The 16324-nt window shown below is 30.6% G+C and overlaps 1 protein-coding gene across 1 annotated transcript in view; it reads right to left on the bottom strand.

The window, feature by feature from the left end:
* The window catches only part of LOC129957645 (maltase-glucoamylase-like), an 84361-nt gene that overhangs the window by 44630 nt on the left and 23407 nt on the right, over positions 1-16324 (bottom strand). Inside the window, exons 4-9 of the mRNA XM_056070081.1 lie at positions 14645-14814; positions 11008-11179; positions 10078-10174; positions 7681-7793; positions 4709-4834; positions 2634-2768 (exon numbers count right to left, since the gene is read on the bottom strand). Coding sequence (XP_055926056.1) covers positions 2634-2768; positions 4709-4834; positions 7681-7793; positions 10078-10174; positions 11008-11179; positions 14645-14814 — 813 coding nt within the window. The remainder of the gene's footprint in view (positions 1-2633; positions 2769-4708; positions 4835-7680; positions 7794-10077; positions 10175-11007; positions 11180-14644; positions 14815-16324) is intronic.

Below are 16324 nucleotides of genomic sequence, written 5' to 3'. Positions count from 1 at the left end.
TATTCTTTTGAGTCTAAAATTAATAAATGTGTGGTGGACCTACTTTCATCAAAACGTCGACACAGTTTAAGCTGCGTGATTCTGCAAGCGAATTAATTTTGCGATGCACGTGTAACTGCAACTGTATCTTTCATATAACAGAAGTTATAGCAGAAGGTTGCGTGTTCAAATCACGTCCGGATCACCAATGTGGATGTTGTCTATAATATTTAATTCAATGACGGAGCAAAAAATAACATCTTTATTTAACTGAAACATTAAGAAGACGAAAAGAGATACAGTTGCAGTTACTCGTGCATCGCATTATTAATTCGCTTGCAGAATCATGCAGCTTAAACTGTGACGTTATTTTAATAAAAACAGATCCATCACAAATGGAATAAAATTAAATTTGATATGCAGACTGGATACCACAAGTAGATGGATTACGCCGAGGGAAAAAAATGCACAAAAAGTTTCTTACGAAATATTTTTTCATCAGAAAATTTCTCATTAAAAATACTGCATGTCTATTAGAAAATAATAGTGATGATTAATGAGTTATTATTTTCAGTAATTTTCAAAGTACCTTTCAACCGTTTCTGTATGCAAATTTTTATCATTCGAAAATTTGATAATATTTTTTTTATTTATTATTATTTTTTACTAAATTAATCTGTCTATGTCTTTTTTTTTTGCATATGAAATTAAATTTTATTCTGTTCCGTAGATTTAGCTGCCGATACTTCTAAACTGATGAATAGTTTTCATAATTATTAAGCATGAAAAAAACTGCTAAACTAAGTTGAATTGTGAAAACTTATTTAAATAAATAAGAGATTAACAGTTTTAAAACTAATGGTTTTGCATGCTTTCTAGAAAACTACCCGTTTTCTTAGGCTTCAAACTATAGCTTGCAGAGCATCTTAAATTCTTAAAACTAAAATAATACTCCGAGCAATTTAGAATTCCATCGGCTTGTTTATTCTTTCAACTTAACAGCATATCTTACAAACATTGCTAGATTCCAGAAGGTTTGCAATTGATCATCAGCTATTATACAAAAAATAAACGAAATAATATTAACAAAATATATTTATCAAAAAAAAAATCGTTTGCTTTTACTTTTTAATAATATTTTAACAAAATAAAAATAGTAGCAGTTGTAAAATGTCTAAAAAGGAATCGTCTGCTAAATGTCAATTAACAGATTTAGATTATGATATTTACCGAACAAATGGTGTTAGGATATGATTTTCATTGACATTTATTGATTAAAAGGTGTTTAATTTATGTCTAGCTACAAAAGAGATATGATCATTCATTCTTTAGGAATTTGGTCAGTGCTTATTGTTTAGAAGGTTTTATTTAAATCCTTTTTTTTTCTTTCGTTTTCTAAAACATGGCATTGGTCACTTTTGTTTCGTAAAAAATGTGACAACTTAGAAACCCAAAATATTTCTTATAATTTAAACTTAAAAAAATATTATTTTAAACTAAATTGCATTTGTGATATCAGAAATTGTTAAAAAAATCCGATGCATTGATAACTTATTTATTGCCATAGCTTTTGTTATCAGTTGAGAAAAAGAAAAAGTGACAACAGGTACAATGTATAGAATAATGTAAAACAAATTTAAAATATAATAAAATCTCTTGTACGTCGGTTTACCTTACTGCCAATTCATTCAGATTCATTTTAGTATATAATATGGCAACAGTTTTAGGAATCAATGTCCATGAACTATTCATTCGCACTAGTAACAGCGCCACCTTAGGTCGGAAAGGCGAACTATAGGAATTGCATTCCAGCTGAATGTGAAAATTGAGTATATGTCCACTCTCAAACGACGAACTTTTGTTAATAGTTAGTAAGAAATAATCAATCCTTTATTCCTTTTTTTCTAAAAATTCGTTACTCATTTAATTAAATTGTTTTTAAACATTTTTTAATATCATAATAAATATTTTTAAAAAGCATAGTGATATATACTGATTTAATTAGAATTCGAAATTATATGTCAAGCTATTAGAATTTTTTTTATAACAAAATTAAAAATTTTGAATATTTAGGGAAGTTTAAAAGAGTAAAGTTCCTCAAAAAGAATTGAATACCAAAAAGTGTTATTACAATGCAGGCAGACAATTTTATTTCTATATATTATTCCAAAAAAACTAAGATCTAAATATGTATATTTAATAAAAGAGTTACTTATTGTTATTTGTTCTGTGAGTTTACATTTCTAGGAAATAGAAATATCCTTAAATCGTTTTTCAAGAATTTATTGTAATTAAAGAAATGTAACTATCATTACACATCGTCCACCTGTTTTTAATATTTGAAATATTCTAAATTATTAATTTTGAAATTGTAAACCAATAAATTATAAAAGTAATTCTTAAATATTACCACAAAGCCGTCATATACCGTGATTTATTAAAGTAAAAAGTTTATTATAATCTGGATATTATCAGGACAATATTCAAACGTACATCTTTCTCGCTAGTACGTACGTAGTTTAGAATAAACTGTAGTTTAATCGTATTGACTTTTATACAGAACAGGTTTTCTAGTATTTCAAATATACAGTTACTCATTATCAAATGCGATATTAAATCTAGTAATAAAATATAAAAACTACTTTTATACTTACAAGAATGATTATCCACTTCAATCCATATTCTTTCTGTGTTTTTGTCATATAATCTTTTAAATTAGCAAATTTGTCTTTATCATAAGTAAAATCTCTGTTATTATCCATATGATCAATGTCCAAAAACTGCACACTCTATAAAAATATGCATTTGAAAAAAAAAGGACTTTAAAAAAAACGGAATTTTTTTCATCAACAATTAAATCAATTGAATAATAAACAATATTGTTACAAATTAGAGTATTGCCATGTTTTATTTGTAGTAAATTTAAATTCAAAGTATTTAATTATAATAAAAAAAAAGAGTTAAAAAAAATCCCAGTGTTTCTAAAAATCCTTTATTTACTCTAGCCGTCTCTGTGACTACCTAGTTCACTATGAATATAGTGTTTTAATTTCAATTAAGTGTCTTTAGCTAGCTTAATATAGCTTAATATCGATAATTCCACCAACACAATATTTTTAGCATCGAATTGTGACAAATATTAAAGCCTTGCTACTTTATAATCTTATCGATTAATTGAGTGCTTGAGCGTTTCTCAGTGGAGTGGAGGCTCATGACATCATGGTTTTATTAAAATCGAAACTGTCAGGGTGATCAGTCTTCTAACTTCATGTTTTCTTTCGCGATATTGAAACTTCACTTTCTTATTCTCCATGTAAATTATGCAGACATTTAGCAGAAATTTTCTTTTTTAACCCTTTCTAGGGCCGTGGGAAGTATGCTTCCCACCAAATTTATCAATCTTTGTATGAAATTATGTAGGTTGGCATATGTTCTGACAGATTTTTTTAGAAAGGCAGAAACTTAGATGTTTCAGTTCTTTGTCTCACACAAAATGATGTGTCTTAATTTGTACTTAATTATTAATTAACCAAACTAATTAATTAATCAAATTAAATTTATCTAATAAATTAAATGAATCCCTTTCCTTATTCTAATTTCAAGCCTAAAAATATTTTAACATAGTATGACTAGAAAAAATTGGCCCTTTAAAGGCTTAACTTAAGGTATTTTTAAAAATTATGGTTAAAAATTAAAAAAAAAAAGTCTCACAATTCGAGAGAATTAATCATAAAATAAACAAATTATGATGCAATGTTTTATCTTGGACAATTTTTCTAAATTTAATTCAATCATTTTATGCCACAACGCATTTGGAATTTACCGAGTTAAAACACTGAAATCTCACTCAAGTTTAAATTTATTTAAATATTTTAAAAATTGAACCGAAGCTCCCAGTCTTACCTTGTACCAAATTTGGTACATATATGTCAAATGGTGTGGTGTACAAAATACAAATAGAAAGCTGGAAACACTCATACATTAACACTCATAAACACTCATCATCTTTATTGCAAATAGAGCTGATCTGCTTCATGTTAGTAATGATGGAATTTTGCAACCGATTTTTTTCACTCTCATGTCTAAATGTTCTAGTGTCGAAATTTTTAAACTTACACATCGTCAATGAAAATACATTAGTTTAATTTTTCTAAACAATTATCAGTTAATAAATTCAGTGAATTAAAATACATCGGGCATCACTTAGATCCAACTGATTTCATGATTATATACAATTTATAAAGTAATTAATTATAAATGAAAGACTTAACAGTAGAAAATAATTAAAATAAAAAAAAATCTCTTTTTTTTTCCAAAATATAGATGTAAAATGTATTTCATATCGAAACACGGTAAAACAAACGACATACAATAATTAGAGCAAGTCAGCTAAAGTCAACGAAAGATATGTGTATAAATATCTATCAAAATTTCTTCAAAAGCATGCTCCAAGAGTAAATGTCTGTAAAATAAGCAATTAAAAAGATATCTGTGTAGAATTGACATTATATAAAATCTACTGAAAAGTTAGGTATATAATAATAATAATTTCTGTTTGAGTACCAGTTAAAAATTATTAAAAATTAATGTAAAATTTCGGCACCAATTTATTGAATAATTTGATAAAATTTCAAAATTAAATGAAAGGGAAAAACAATTTCTTAAAAATATTTTCTTTTACACTAATTCAACTTTCCAAAATTTCCACATATTTAACCTCTACTTTTACCTGAGGTATTTCAGCTTTTCTTGTTCTTTCCACAACCGCTTTCACGTTATCTAGTGAGTTATAACCATATCGAGACAACTGAAATCCCAACGCCCAGAACGGAGGCAAGACCGGCTTTCCCACAAGCTGAAATGTGTTAAAAAATTTATAAAAATGACACAATAATAAAGAGAAATATACAAAAACGGAAGCTTATAATATAGTGCAGTTGTTGGCAGCATTTTAATTAACTTTAGAGTCAGATAGTCACGATTTTTCCTATTCACTTCACTCGATTTTTGATACTCTGAAATCCAACGTCAGTACGAAAACCCAGTTGGTATAGGCATGGCGCGAACTGTTATGTCGGATATCTATTCTCTTTATACCCCAGCAGTCCATTTTCAATGCCCAATTTGAAATAGACACTCCCTGAACACGATTGGGAAAGGGAAAGATTGGTAAGTGTAAGACTTGAGTTGTATTCTAACAATATGTTTGTCGAGAGGTTTAAGTGATTCTTTAGAAATGTAAGTCATGTATATTTTGATGATATTCTTCAGTACTTACCAATCGCCTTTGGCCGTAAGTTAATTCATTTAGATATTACATTTCAATTGACACTTCAAGGGATGTTTGTTTTGTTCGTGTATTTATTCATTGTCATGTAATGTTCTCAACAAACAATTTTCATATTGTGATAGAAATAGTACCTGTACTGTTTTAGATGCCATCATTATTCTTTCATATTTGTTTATAGATGCCATCATTATTTTGTTCATCATTATTTATAAAAAGAAATGTTTTTGAAGATATGAATTAGGGAGCATTTCTGTTATGTCTAGACAAATCTATTGCACGTATGTACAGATATAAAAGTTGAATTTCAGATATTGATAATGGTAACTCAATGACTCCGAAACCAAATTTTAAAATTTAATGTAATTTTTTTAATTCAATAATGTATGTTGTCTTGGATGACTCTTCAAGTATCGCTTCTAATAATTATAAAAGAAGAAATCAATACATCATCGAAGGAAACAAATAACTGTCCTGTCAATGAAATTCGTTCTTAACGAGCGATGAAATTTTCTGAATTTTGAGGAATTTTCAAAATTTATTTAGCTTTCTCAAAAAATATACTAATTACTACTAAAATTCATGCATACGACATTGTCACTCTATTTTCTTTAAAAAAATTTTCATTTGAAAACATTTCTCAAACATTTTTCTCTAATTTAAAATAAGAACAATTCAAATAATTTTTATCATTGATTTTTAATTAATTATTTTCTTTAGGAATTTAAGTATCTTCTTTGTTAACCAGCATAAAAAAATGCAGATTCTTTTTTTTTTGTTGCCAATTTTGCAATGGGCTAAATTAAAAATTATTAAAAGAAAGTGAGTCATAAAAATTATTTTTATATAATTTAGATTTGAATAGCTTCGTTTGCAGCAATTTTCTAATTTTAACCTTTTTTTTTGTTTCTTTTTAGTGATCGTTGATTTTAATTTTTTCTCGAATTTAATTATTTTTTTTTACCAAACGATTTTATTGTCACGAGGAAAAATAAATGTGTAAAATCTATATTCATTTTTAATCTCTCTTTCTTTACAGTTCTATTTTATTTCTATTGAGGTTTGGATTTTGATGGTATTCATGCTGGCTTTAACAAGCCTGCTTAGTCTAAAATCTATTATTTAACCAAGCATTTGAGTTTCATTGTAAAAGAGGAAATAATGAAGAAAAACAACAAATCTGATTGGTGTAAACTATCCAAATTTTATAATACTGCTAATAAAACGAGAGATTATTTAAAGAGAATTATAAATGAAATAGATGGATAGAATTTAATCTACTTTTTTATCATCAAAATTATTGAAGCATGTTTAACTTTTGACCAAACAAGGCAATCTACTGACCACTTGTTCATCAGTACATTTGAGTTAAAGGAATGCGATAATTGAAAAATATAGTAACTTACATACATAAAATTTGGAACAACACCAATGCTTTTTTTTTTTTTTTCCTTTTTGGCGGAGCACCCGATTTCAACGAATCACAATCTCCGATGCCTAATCTTTAATTAATTGAAACCTGGTTGTTACTGATTGAAACTTATGATCGTGAGTATTAACAGTTATTTACTTATCAGAGTTGTTCTATGTTTATTAGCATTTATTATGATATAACTCATACAAACTCTTTGAAATTCCCAATCTTTCCCTTCCTTCTTTCAAATTCAGTTCTATTTTAATTTCGGTTACATTTTAACTCAGTCATATCTTAATTTCGGTTACATTTTAATTCAGTCATATTTTAAAATAAAGAAAATTTGGAATAAGTAAAAAGAGAGCTTCGTAGTGGGGCAGAAAAAAATGTTAATGTTTAATAGATGTTAAGCAAAATTAATGGATGCAGAGATTTCTAATCCATTTCTATATCCATTTTTTCTTTCATCGACTGTGATGCACAAAACGCATCTAAGTGACCGTATACATTAAAGTAGAGGGAAAAATTCTCCCGCCATTGATATACGATCTGTTTGTTGCTTTATCCGGCACGTGACATATTTGTGGATTTTGATGATATAGAGTAGAGCTGTAAATTCTAACAAGACAAAATAAACAGAAAATAGGCCATATTGCCTTAATGCATGAAGAGGTTCAAATGAGATAACTCTTACTGGTGTGTAACCTCGCTCCCTTGACTTGCACTTATGCACTTCAGAGAACTTTAAAGCTGTATTAAATTTCTTTAAAAATATCTTACAAAACCTCGTTATTTATTTCATTCTTTTGGAAATTATTGTTGTTACATCTTTTTCTGTATTTAAAGAAGCACATTTGAGCTAGCAAAATGAACAGTTCAATAAACTGATTTATGTCCAAAAGAATGTTTATGATTAGGCCGGTACATGCTTTTATCGTCATTTATATGAAATCTTAAAATTAAAATGATTGGGAGAAAAGTATATTAAGAAGTGGCTCACGGAAGTGTAGAGCTTCACGGTGTGTTCTGGATCCCTTCCCACAAAGAAAAATATATCGATTATTCCACCGATTGAACGAAAAGTGATTGCAGGAGCTGGTAGCAATGCGACATCTAGAAAGAGATAAAAAATAAAATTTTTAATATATTTACATATGATTATTGAGAAATGTGCTTACTAGCTATTTGGTGCAACAGAAAGCATAAAAACAAGACAGAATTGCGGAGGAATGTATCACCAAATTATCTATAAGATACACTAAAATGGAAAAATGACTAGTCAAGAACGGATGACAACTGATAATTGAGCAACAATTCCTCAAGCGTAATTTCACAATTACTTTAAGTTTTTACTATTTAAATTCACACCAGTAGTAAATGGATTGATGAACTCTCTCAAAAATGCTCATTCAAAAATTCTTTTCGTAAACATTGACAACATGATAAAAGAGTTGTCGGTCATCGCAATCTTCATAAACTGTTGTATTCATATACAACCGGACAACTGGTTGACTCTAAAATCCAATATTTTGACAAACAGCGCCTTCTACTTCCTCCGGCTGTCGTTTCTGACCAAATTTTGTTCGGCTACTTTAATTTGTGTGCGAGTTTTCTATATGATCTAACAATTTTCATATTGAGTAAACCTTTATATATCCTCTTGCTTTGTAAAGCTTTTTTTACACTTCATCGGCTAAAAATAAAATGAACAACGAAATAAATGGTGTAATAAATACTGGATGATCAGATAATGGACATCAGTTTTTCACAATAACAATCTTTATGAGATTTAACTGCCAACTGATCATTGATTATTATGAAAATATCATGAATTCTTTCAAGAGATTCAAAAAGAAAAACAATGATTATGTAATTTCTAGTTATTTTCATTTATATACCATTAATTCATTTTCGATTAATAGGAAAATTCACAAAGAAAGTAAAAAACAATAGTATGCAAAAAGCTTATGACCATTATCCTTTTACAAACGACGAATTTTGTAACAATTGCTCTTTGACTAATCATCGATTATTTTTGAAATTTCATTAATTCATTCTGGATGCTTAAAAATAACGTAATATATGATTTTTGTCCATGTTTTTATTTAATAATGTTAAGAATAGCTTTTATTTTGATTTTATAATGAAAATATGACTATATTCTTCCTTCATTTTAGGACTTTTTATATCGTCACTTATTTTAATAATATATCCACCAGAAAAAGATTTTTCAAAAACTGATAACTCTAAAGCATATGATATCCAACAATATATTTACTTTATTTTCATGACATTGTGCAGCATTCAGAATATCAAATAACATCGTGAGACATCGTATAATATCTTGTGCCAATCAGGAAAATATTGTTACAAAATCTTTCTACAAATACCGTCAATCAATCGTAATAACTCAGCGCATATAATCGCTAGTTCAGCAGCTTGCTTGCTGTCTAATACTCTAAGTCTTGAGTGCTTGCTTTTTTTATAGTCTTCCCACAGGAAGTGATGTCACTTACAGGAAGTGGAACTTGGGAAAGTTCCAGAACTTTCTCCAAGTTTCAAGGAAAAACTGGTCTCGGTGATATAATGTTGGGACCATCTGGAGTCTTCTAGAAGATTCCTTTCGTCGCCAAGGTCACCAACTTTCTTGCCAAGTCGCCAACTTTTGTCGCCAAGGTCGGCATTGTAAAACATCATAAATTAATATATACAAATGCCATATTTTTATAGTGTACAACTAATTCTCTGATGTATGAAGTTTGTTTTCAATTTCCGTTCTCATCTATTTGTCTGGAAAGGCTGTTCTTACACCAAGCCTACTTAAATATTCGTGTGTTGATCGGAGGCACAACTACTGGCCTGGCAAGACTAAATGATGTCAGGAGAAAGATATTATATTTTGCCATATCTATGGCGTTTGAGCACAAATGAGTTTTAAAACTAAAATAAGTTCGCAAAAGTTTACTATATGGATATTAAGATAGCTTCTTGGAATAATTGTAAATTCTTTGTTTGACCCCACCCCCTATCGTTACACTACTGATTCCAACAAGACAAAATGATGTGTGTCCGTAAATTTTGCCTTTGATTTGCAAAGATTTCATTAATCTGAAAATGTAGTGGATTTGTCAGATTTAAAATTCTCCAATTAAAGCGTTTGGCACTCCAATATAAAAATCATCAGTAAATATGATTTTTGTTTCAATATAAAAATCTCCCGAGAAATTCTTCTTTGTCCTCATAAAAGAATATCCTGAGAAAATGCTTACTGTTTTAATACAAAAACCTTTCGTGAAAGTGTCAGTTGTTTCAAAGTATAGATCTTTGAAAATTCTCGCTGTTTTGATGTTTTCATTCATTGAATACTTATTGTTATTTAATAAGAATTGCGTTTTACCCATAGCATTGCTGTTGAGCAAAAGGACTCCGTGGCTTTTTGAGCTGTTTTCCAGGCATGTATAGAATGGATGCACTCCGTAAAGGTTGATAAATCCCTGAAAAAGAAAGTTACTGTTTAGAATATGTAATTTGAAATCGATATTCGTCAAAAGAACAGTTCTTAAACTGCCAGTTTGCATTATACTAAACAACTTTCCAATTGTACAATATATTGTTATAACAATATACTACACAAATTTGATTCAAGCATCTATAAAATTTGGCTTATAATAGTTGTATTCTACAGGAAACGATAAAAATATTATCCAATAAGTGTCAAAATTAATTCCCTACATTAAACCATGTAATTTGAAAGTATGCTGATTGTTTTTGCAGTTGTTTTGCAGGTTCATTTCAAATATCCCAATGGCCGCTGACGACAAAGATGACCACAAGGAATTTGCCTGGGTATTCTGAGAAGGTTACAGATTTCTCTAATTGTCACTGAACGTCTGAAATGCAAAACTTGACCACGGCAGGGTCTTTGATTAGCGGGCCTCAGCTTTGAGATTTCCTTTTTCAAACCACTGAATATGATGAACCAACAACTGGGAACTCTGAATAATATGCCTGCGTTGTATGGAACTCATATCATAATACATATATTATCGGTACAAGAATTACACTGATATCGGAATACCATTACTTTACTTTATCTTAACTATTTCAGTCTTCTTAGTATTATAAAAGTTTTATGAACTACCAGCCCAGCTGAACTAACTACTGACCATTTCTTGTTCCAATTCAGGAATGCGATGTCATCAAACTCCTGTTTTACAAGGCCCGGAGATAGCCTCGGAGCTGAGGCGGGTTCTCCATTTACTGTCAATAAAAGCTTTATATAATAGAATAGAAATTTTTCTCAATTATATACTAAAATATTACCCACCGCTTCTGGAGTTCGATCCCTGGCGAACATTGGCCATGTTTTGTATTCCAAATCATGTCTGATACTAGGATGTACATGCTCACCGAGACCATAGACATTCTTAGATGGCAGATAACTTGAGATTTGAAGGAACTTGTCACTCAAAACCAAGCCACCAATTCGTGAATCCCATCTAGAAATGAAGAAACCTGTCGATAATTTTTATTATGGAGGCATATATGGAATATGACGGTGAAAGTGAGTCAAGGTTCTAATTTTTCCAATGTCAAATGATATTTATATACTTTTACGACATCAGTTCTATCAAGCAACATTAGAAAAATACCATTTTTGATAAATAAACAATGTCTGTATTTTTCAGGGAATAAGCGAAATGGGGAACAAAACGACTGCCCAATTTCTCAAAATCAGTCAAGCAGGATGATTTCAGAACTGCCAAGATTAGCGATTAGAATAAAATAGAACTTGAAAAAGTTTCATATTTATCAACGAGAACATTAATTCATGATAAGATTCAGAATTTATGGCATATTTGCCATTGAATACATGGGTTTAGTTATATTAACGCCCCGTTTTGAAACAACACTAGGGCTATTTTGGAACGGACCTCCCAATTGTGAATTTCAGTTTGATGACGAGGACGATGCTTGAGCTGGCAATCCCCTCTCCAAGCTTTCGCACTACATCAAAAGTAGAAACTTTTTTTCGGTGGATTTAACGTACACCAGGCACGCTTACACGGCAGTTCTTTAGCAGAATCAGGTCTCGAACCTGAAACCTTCCGGTCCCGATGTCGAGACCTTAACACCAAGCCACCATGGCTCCCATTGCAGACATCAAGAGCGCAATGTAAGTAATTAGAAGTAAATTGACCTACGAACAATCGGAATGGGGCACATACCTTCAGTGCCGTAGCAAATGAAAAGCAAGAGGCCATTGATATTCCTGTCCGTTTTAGGGAACAGTATGGAAATAAATGTTAGCACGCTTATATTACTTTTTTTAAAAAAAATATGACGATGCGGTTGAAAAATAATACTTAGCCCCTGTCATCATCTAGTCTTGTAAATCCACGATATGCTGGCTTCCTCGCCTAGGGGTAGCGCACCTTCCTCGCGATATGGGTGTCCTGGGTTCGAGTCTCGGTTCGGGCATGGTTGTTCCTCCCCTAAGTGCTCTATCTATAAGGTGTGTGAAAGAGACCCTCCCGGCTATTTTTTGAATGATTTTTTTTTACCTTAACAAAAATTCCATGACTTATCGATGCTAAACCTGCAAACCGTTTTTTATTCTGCTTAATTTTCTGGGTTTAATAAATTTTTACAGTTTTTACGGATTTTTTTGCCCACTCTGTAAAAAGAATTGCAGTTCGAGTGATTAAAAACGGAATTTTAAACGCTCTCTATACCATAATTTGAAAAATAAACAAATAAATATAAGATAACCAATCTTGAATTTTTAAAAAAAATACCGTTTCTTGTCAATATGTATGAAAATAAATTTCCTGCGCATGCGTTTATTTTAGGGTCTTTTTTTATTATTGCTTAATAGAATTTGTGCAACTCTTCAAAAGCAAAAGTAAGGATAATAAGAAAATAAGCAGGGAAATGTTATTTGAAAATTTTTTTAATTACAATTTATTAAAAATTAGCAATTTCATTACGGAAGTTTATCTATATTAAGTTAAAGGTCTAATTATTATTTTTATCATATATAGCTCATCATAATAACTTTAAAGACATTTTAAAGGTATTAATGCCGTTGAATAGTCACATCGATTTTCTATCATCTGATGCTAGTCGCCTCAGACGACCAGCTGATTCTCCGGGAATACTAGTTGCATCTTATTTCAATAACTTATTTAAATATTGAATATTTATGTACATGATTCCGCCAAATTTTGACATCGATTCCTTGTTATTTTGTCTTACTTAAGTTGTACTTCTTGTGTATCTCAACTTTTCTAATGCAAACAGTCTAATAACATCATAGCTCTATTAAAAATGTAAACATCCGATTCATCTATCTTCTAAATTTCACAATGTTTTAACTTCACTTCCTTATTTGCTTTTTAAACAGCACAAATAGATATTAAACAGAATCCTTCTTCTTTAGCTTTTAACAATGGAAGAAAACTATGCGATTAAGTATTTGATGAAACATTGTAATTGAATTTCAGATCAATAACCGGATCTCTTATTAAAAACTAGAAAAAAAATATTTAAAATTTTTAAAAAAATGTAAAGAAAAATTCACTCGACTATTAAATTAACGTCATTAAAAAGGCACTTTTTAAAATTTTTAATTGGTGCAAAATTGTTTTGGGGCAATAACATTTTTGGAAACTATCGCAGGAAAACTTCACGACTTCGCTGAATTTTTAATTAATTAAAATTAAAAAAAATATTCCTTCGAAATGCACATTCCCATTCTCCAATGTGTATATGTGTAGTAGCAATTCTAAGCTATAAGTTGTTGTTGTTGCTTATCACCCTTGGATTCAACACTAATTCAAACCAAATCCAAGAGATCGAATCGCATGATAAGATTGTAAACTGACTCCCCCTCATTCACCAGCTGCCTCACAGAGGCGCCAATACAGTCAATGATATGAGGGGGAGAAGCGCCGGCCGAGCAGTGGCAAGGGGTATACATCTTTTGGCCTATGATGAAGAAAAGACTTTTTATATGGCCAGACCTTAGCTTAGATGAGAGAGTTTGACTCTTATCTAGGCTACCTAGATAGAGTCACTCCTTGTACTTGTGCACGCCAAAGACAAGCCTGAACACCTACCGGCATACCAGTCATGCTCTGGGGGGAATCCCCCACTTCGTTTTAATTCTTAGTTTAAACAAAGCGTGGATCTCTGCGGCCTGCAGTTTAGAAGAGGGGGGAGGGATTGGGACTTAGGCTTCTTTCTTTGGCCAGAGCATCTGCAATTTCATTTCCGTGGATGCCCACATGAGAAGGCATCCATTGTATGCTCACTGACCTAGTCCTTGCGAATGTAGTTAATTTGGAGATAATGTCTTGGCCCAACTTGTCAAGAATGTGTGGCCAGTCCTTTAAGTATTGTATTGAGCTCTTGCTGTCTGTGAGAATCCAAATTTGAGAATTGTCAGTCACCAAGGCGAGGTCCAAAGCTCTGTTAATAGCAAGTTAATAGTTCAGACCGAAAAACTGAGCTATGGTCTGGGTTTCTAAAACAATGCCTTCCTCTTCTTACATACAGCCGACCACCCCGCCACCACTGAACGTAGCAGTATCGCCAGGATTTGTCGATACTGCTATTGTCTAAAACAATGCCAGGCCGACTGTCTAAAACAATGCCTGGATTCCCCTCTACTTAATTTCTAAGTACTATGTAATAGCTCTAAGACAAACGGTCTGGCAATACACACATTTTCATCTTTATAAAGTAGAAATGCAGTTGGACATAGAAATAAGCAAAAAAGTCGACAGTAAGAATTTTATAATGGAGTTTAATAAATTTTCCAAATAATAATAATAACTTTCTATTCCATTTAAAATAAAATCGGGAAATATTCTTTTTGTTGAACTCGAAATCAAGCTGAAATCCTGCATTCAATCTCTTGAGTAAGCTACCAGTTTTTAATAATTTGGAATGCTACTTACATCGCCGTGTTATCCTCGGTGCGTCTGACTTGAAAAGAAAAAACATCCGACTTTTCAGAGACGCTTATGTTGTATGCCATTTTCTTTACATCAACTTTTTTCTTTTCTTGTAACAGAGGAAAAGTGTCCTGAACCGGAACTTCATATCGTTTATTTTTAGCATCATATAACTACAAAAAAAAAAAAAGAATCACCAGTTAAAATAATTAGCGTTTATAAATCACAAACTCATTTAATAAAAAGTAAAAAATGTTCTGAATAAGAATGATACATCCATTTTCTTGCGATTCTGATCTTATCGTATGTACTGATAGAATTGACACTTTTAATGTTTCACAAAAAATTATGCGGATAATTTCCTGAAGAAAACCCAACTGGCAACAACCACTCCATTTTTACTTTCTCGTATATATAGTATAGAGAAAGTATAGTAAACCTCGGAAAAGTCAAACTCGAGATTTTGACGAATCTCCACGTTCTAGATCTCCTTCAGTTCGAAAAACACGTTTTTAGAAAATATCATCTGTCTGTCTGTCTTACGTTGTGGCAAAGATATCTCCAAAACGAGTTAAACTAGACAGTTGAAATTAGGTATTTGATCTTTACACCAAATTTGCAGATTTCTATCAAATTTTCGGTAAAATATATTAAGAGGAAGTCTGTCTGTACGGCTATTCCAATATTAATTAACACGATAATCTACACTTATATAAAGCGCAATGTGTGTGTGTGTGTGTTGGTGCTCTACAGACCAGACTGTTTGACTTACAGCTATCAAATTTGGTACATGTATACCTTGGAGGTCGGAAATGTGCACCTGGGGTCCCTTTTTTGAATTTTTAATTAGAATTTTAATTATTGATTAAAAACTAACTTTCCCGCCAAAAAATCTTTTCATTTTCCCCATCACCAAATGAGTAAGGCTTCAGTTTTCCCCCCACTCTAATGAGGCTAGGCTTAACATTCTTCGGCCGATTATTTCAAACGATTCTGTTTATTTTCTTAATGTTTGTTGCATTTAAAACTAAACCTTTTTAATTAATCGATCTTTCAGATTCATTCTGAAGCACTTTTGAATTAAAATGAAACAGAATAAAGGAAATTAAAAATTTCTAATCTGCATAGCGTTACACCAATGGCGTAGAAAAATTCACGCATTTGCGTTACCGTAACTGGTGTTGAAAATTCACGCATGCGCATTGAGTTCTGATTGTTAGCAATTATTATCAACGGATGCGGACTTGATTTAAATTATTTTTAGGTTCGTTGTATGCTTTTGTAATTAAATTGTATTAGTTATATATTTAGTTAGTATATTGTATTAGTTATATATTAGTTATATATTTAGTTAGTATATTGTATTAGTTATATATTAGTTATATATTTAGTTAGTTATATATTAGTTTATATTTTAGTTATATATTTTTTTGTATATGCTTATAGTTTTAATTACATCTTTTTTTAAATAGTTTTTTTAACCTGTTTTCAACTGATTATTTTAAACGATTCGTTTTATTTTCTTAGTGTTTGATGCATTAAAAATTATACATTGTTAAATAATCGATCTGCTCATGATGAATCTGAGAAAAATGTGTTGAGAAATTCTTGTGATATTACATAAATTAAGAAATATATTCTTTAGTGCCCATAAAGTTTAAACGCTCAGTGACTCTATTATCA

The sequence above is a fragment of the Argiope bruennichi genome, chromosome 11, assembly GCF_947563725.1.
Source record: "Argiope bruennichi chromosome 11, qqArgBrue1.1, whole genome shotgun sequence".
Classification (NCBI taxonomy): Eukaryota; Metazoa; Arthropoda; class Arachnida; order Araneae; family Araneidae; genus Argiope; species Argiope bruennichi.
The sequence above is the reverse complement of the archived record's forward strand: the minus strand, read 5'-3'. Positions and strand labels throughout refer to the sequence as shown.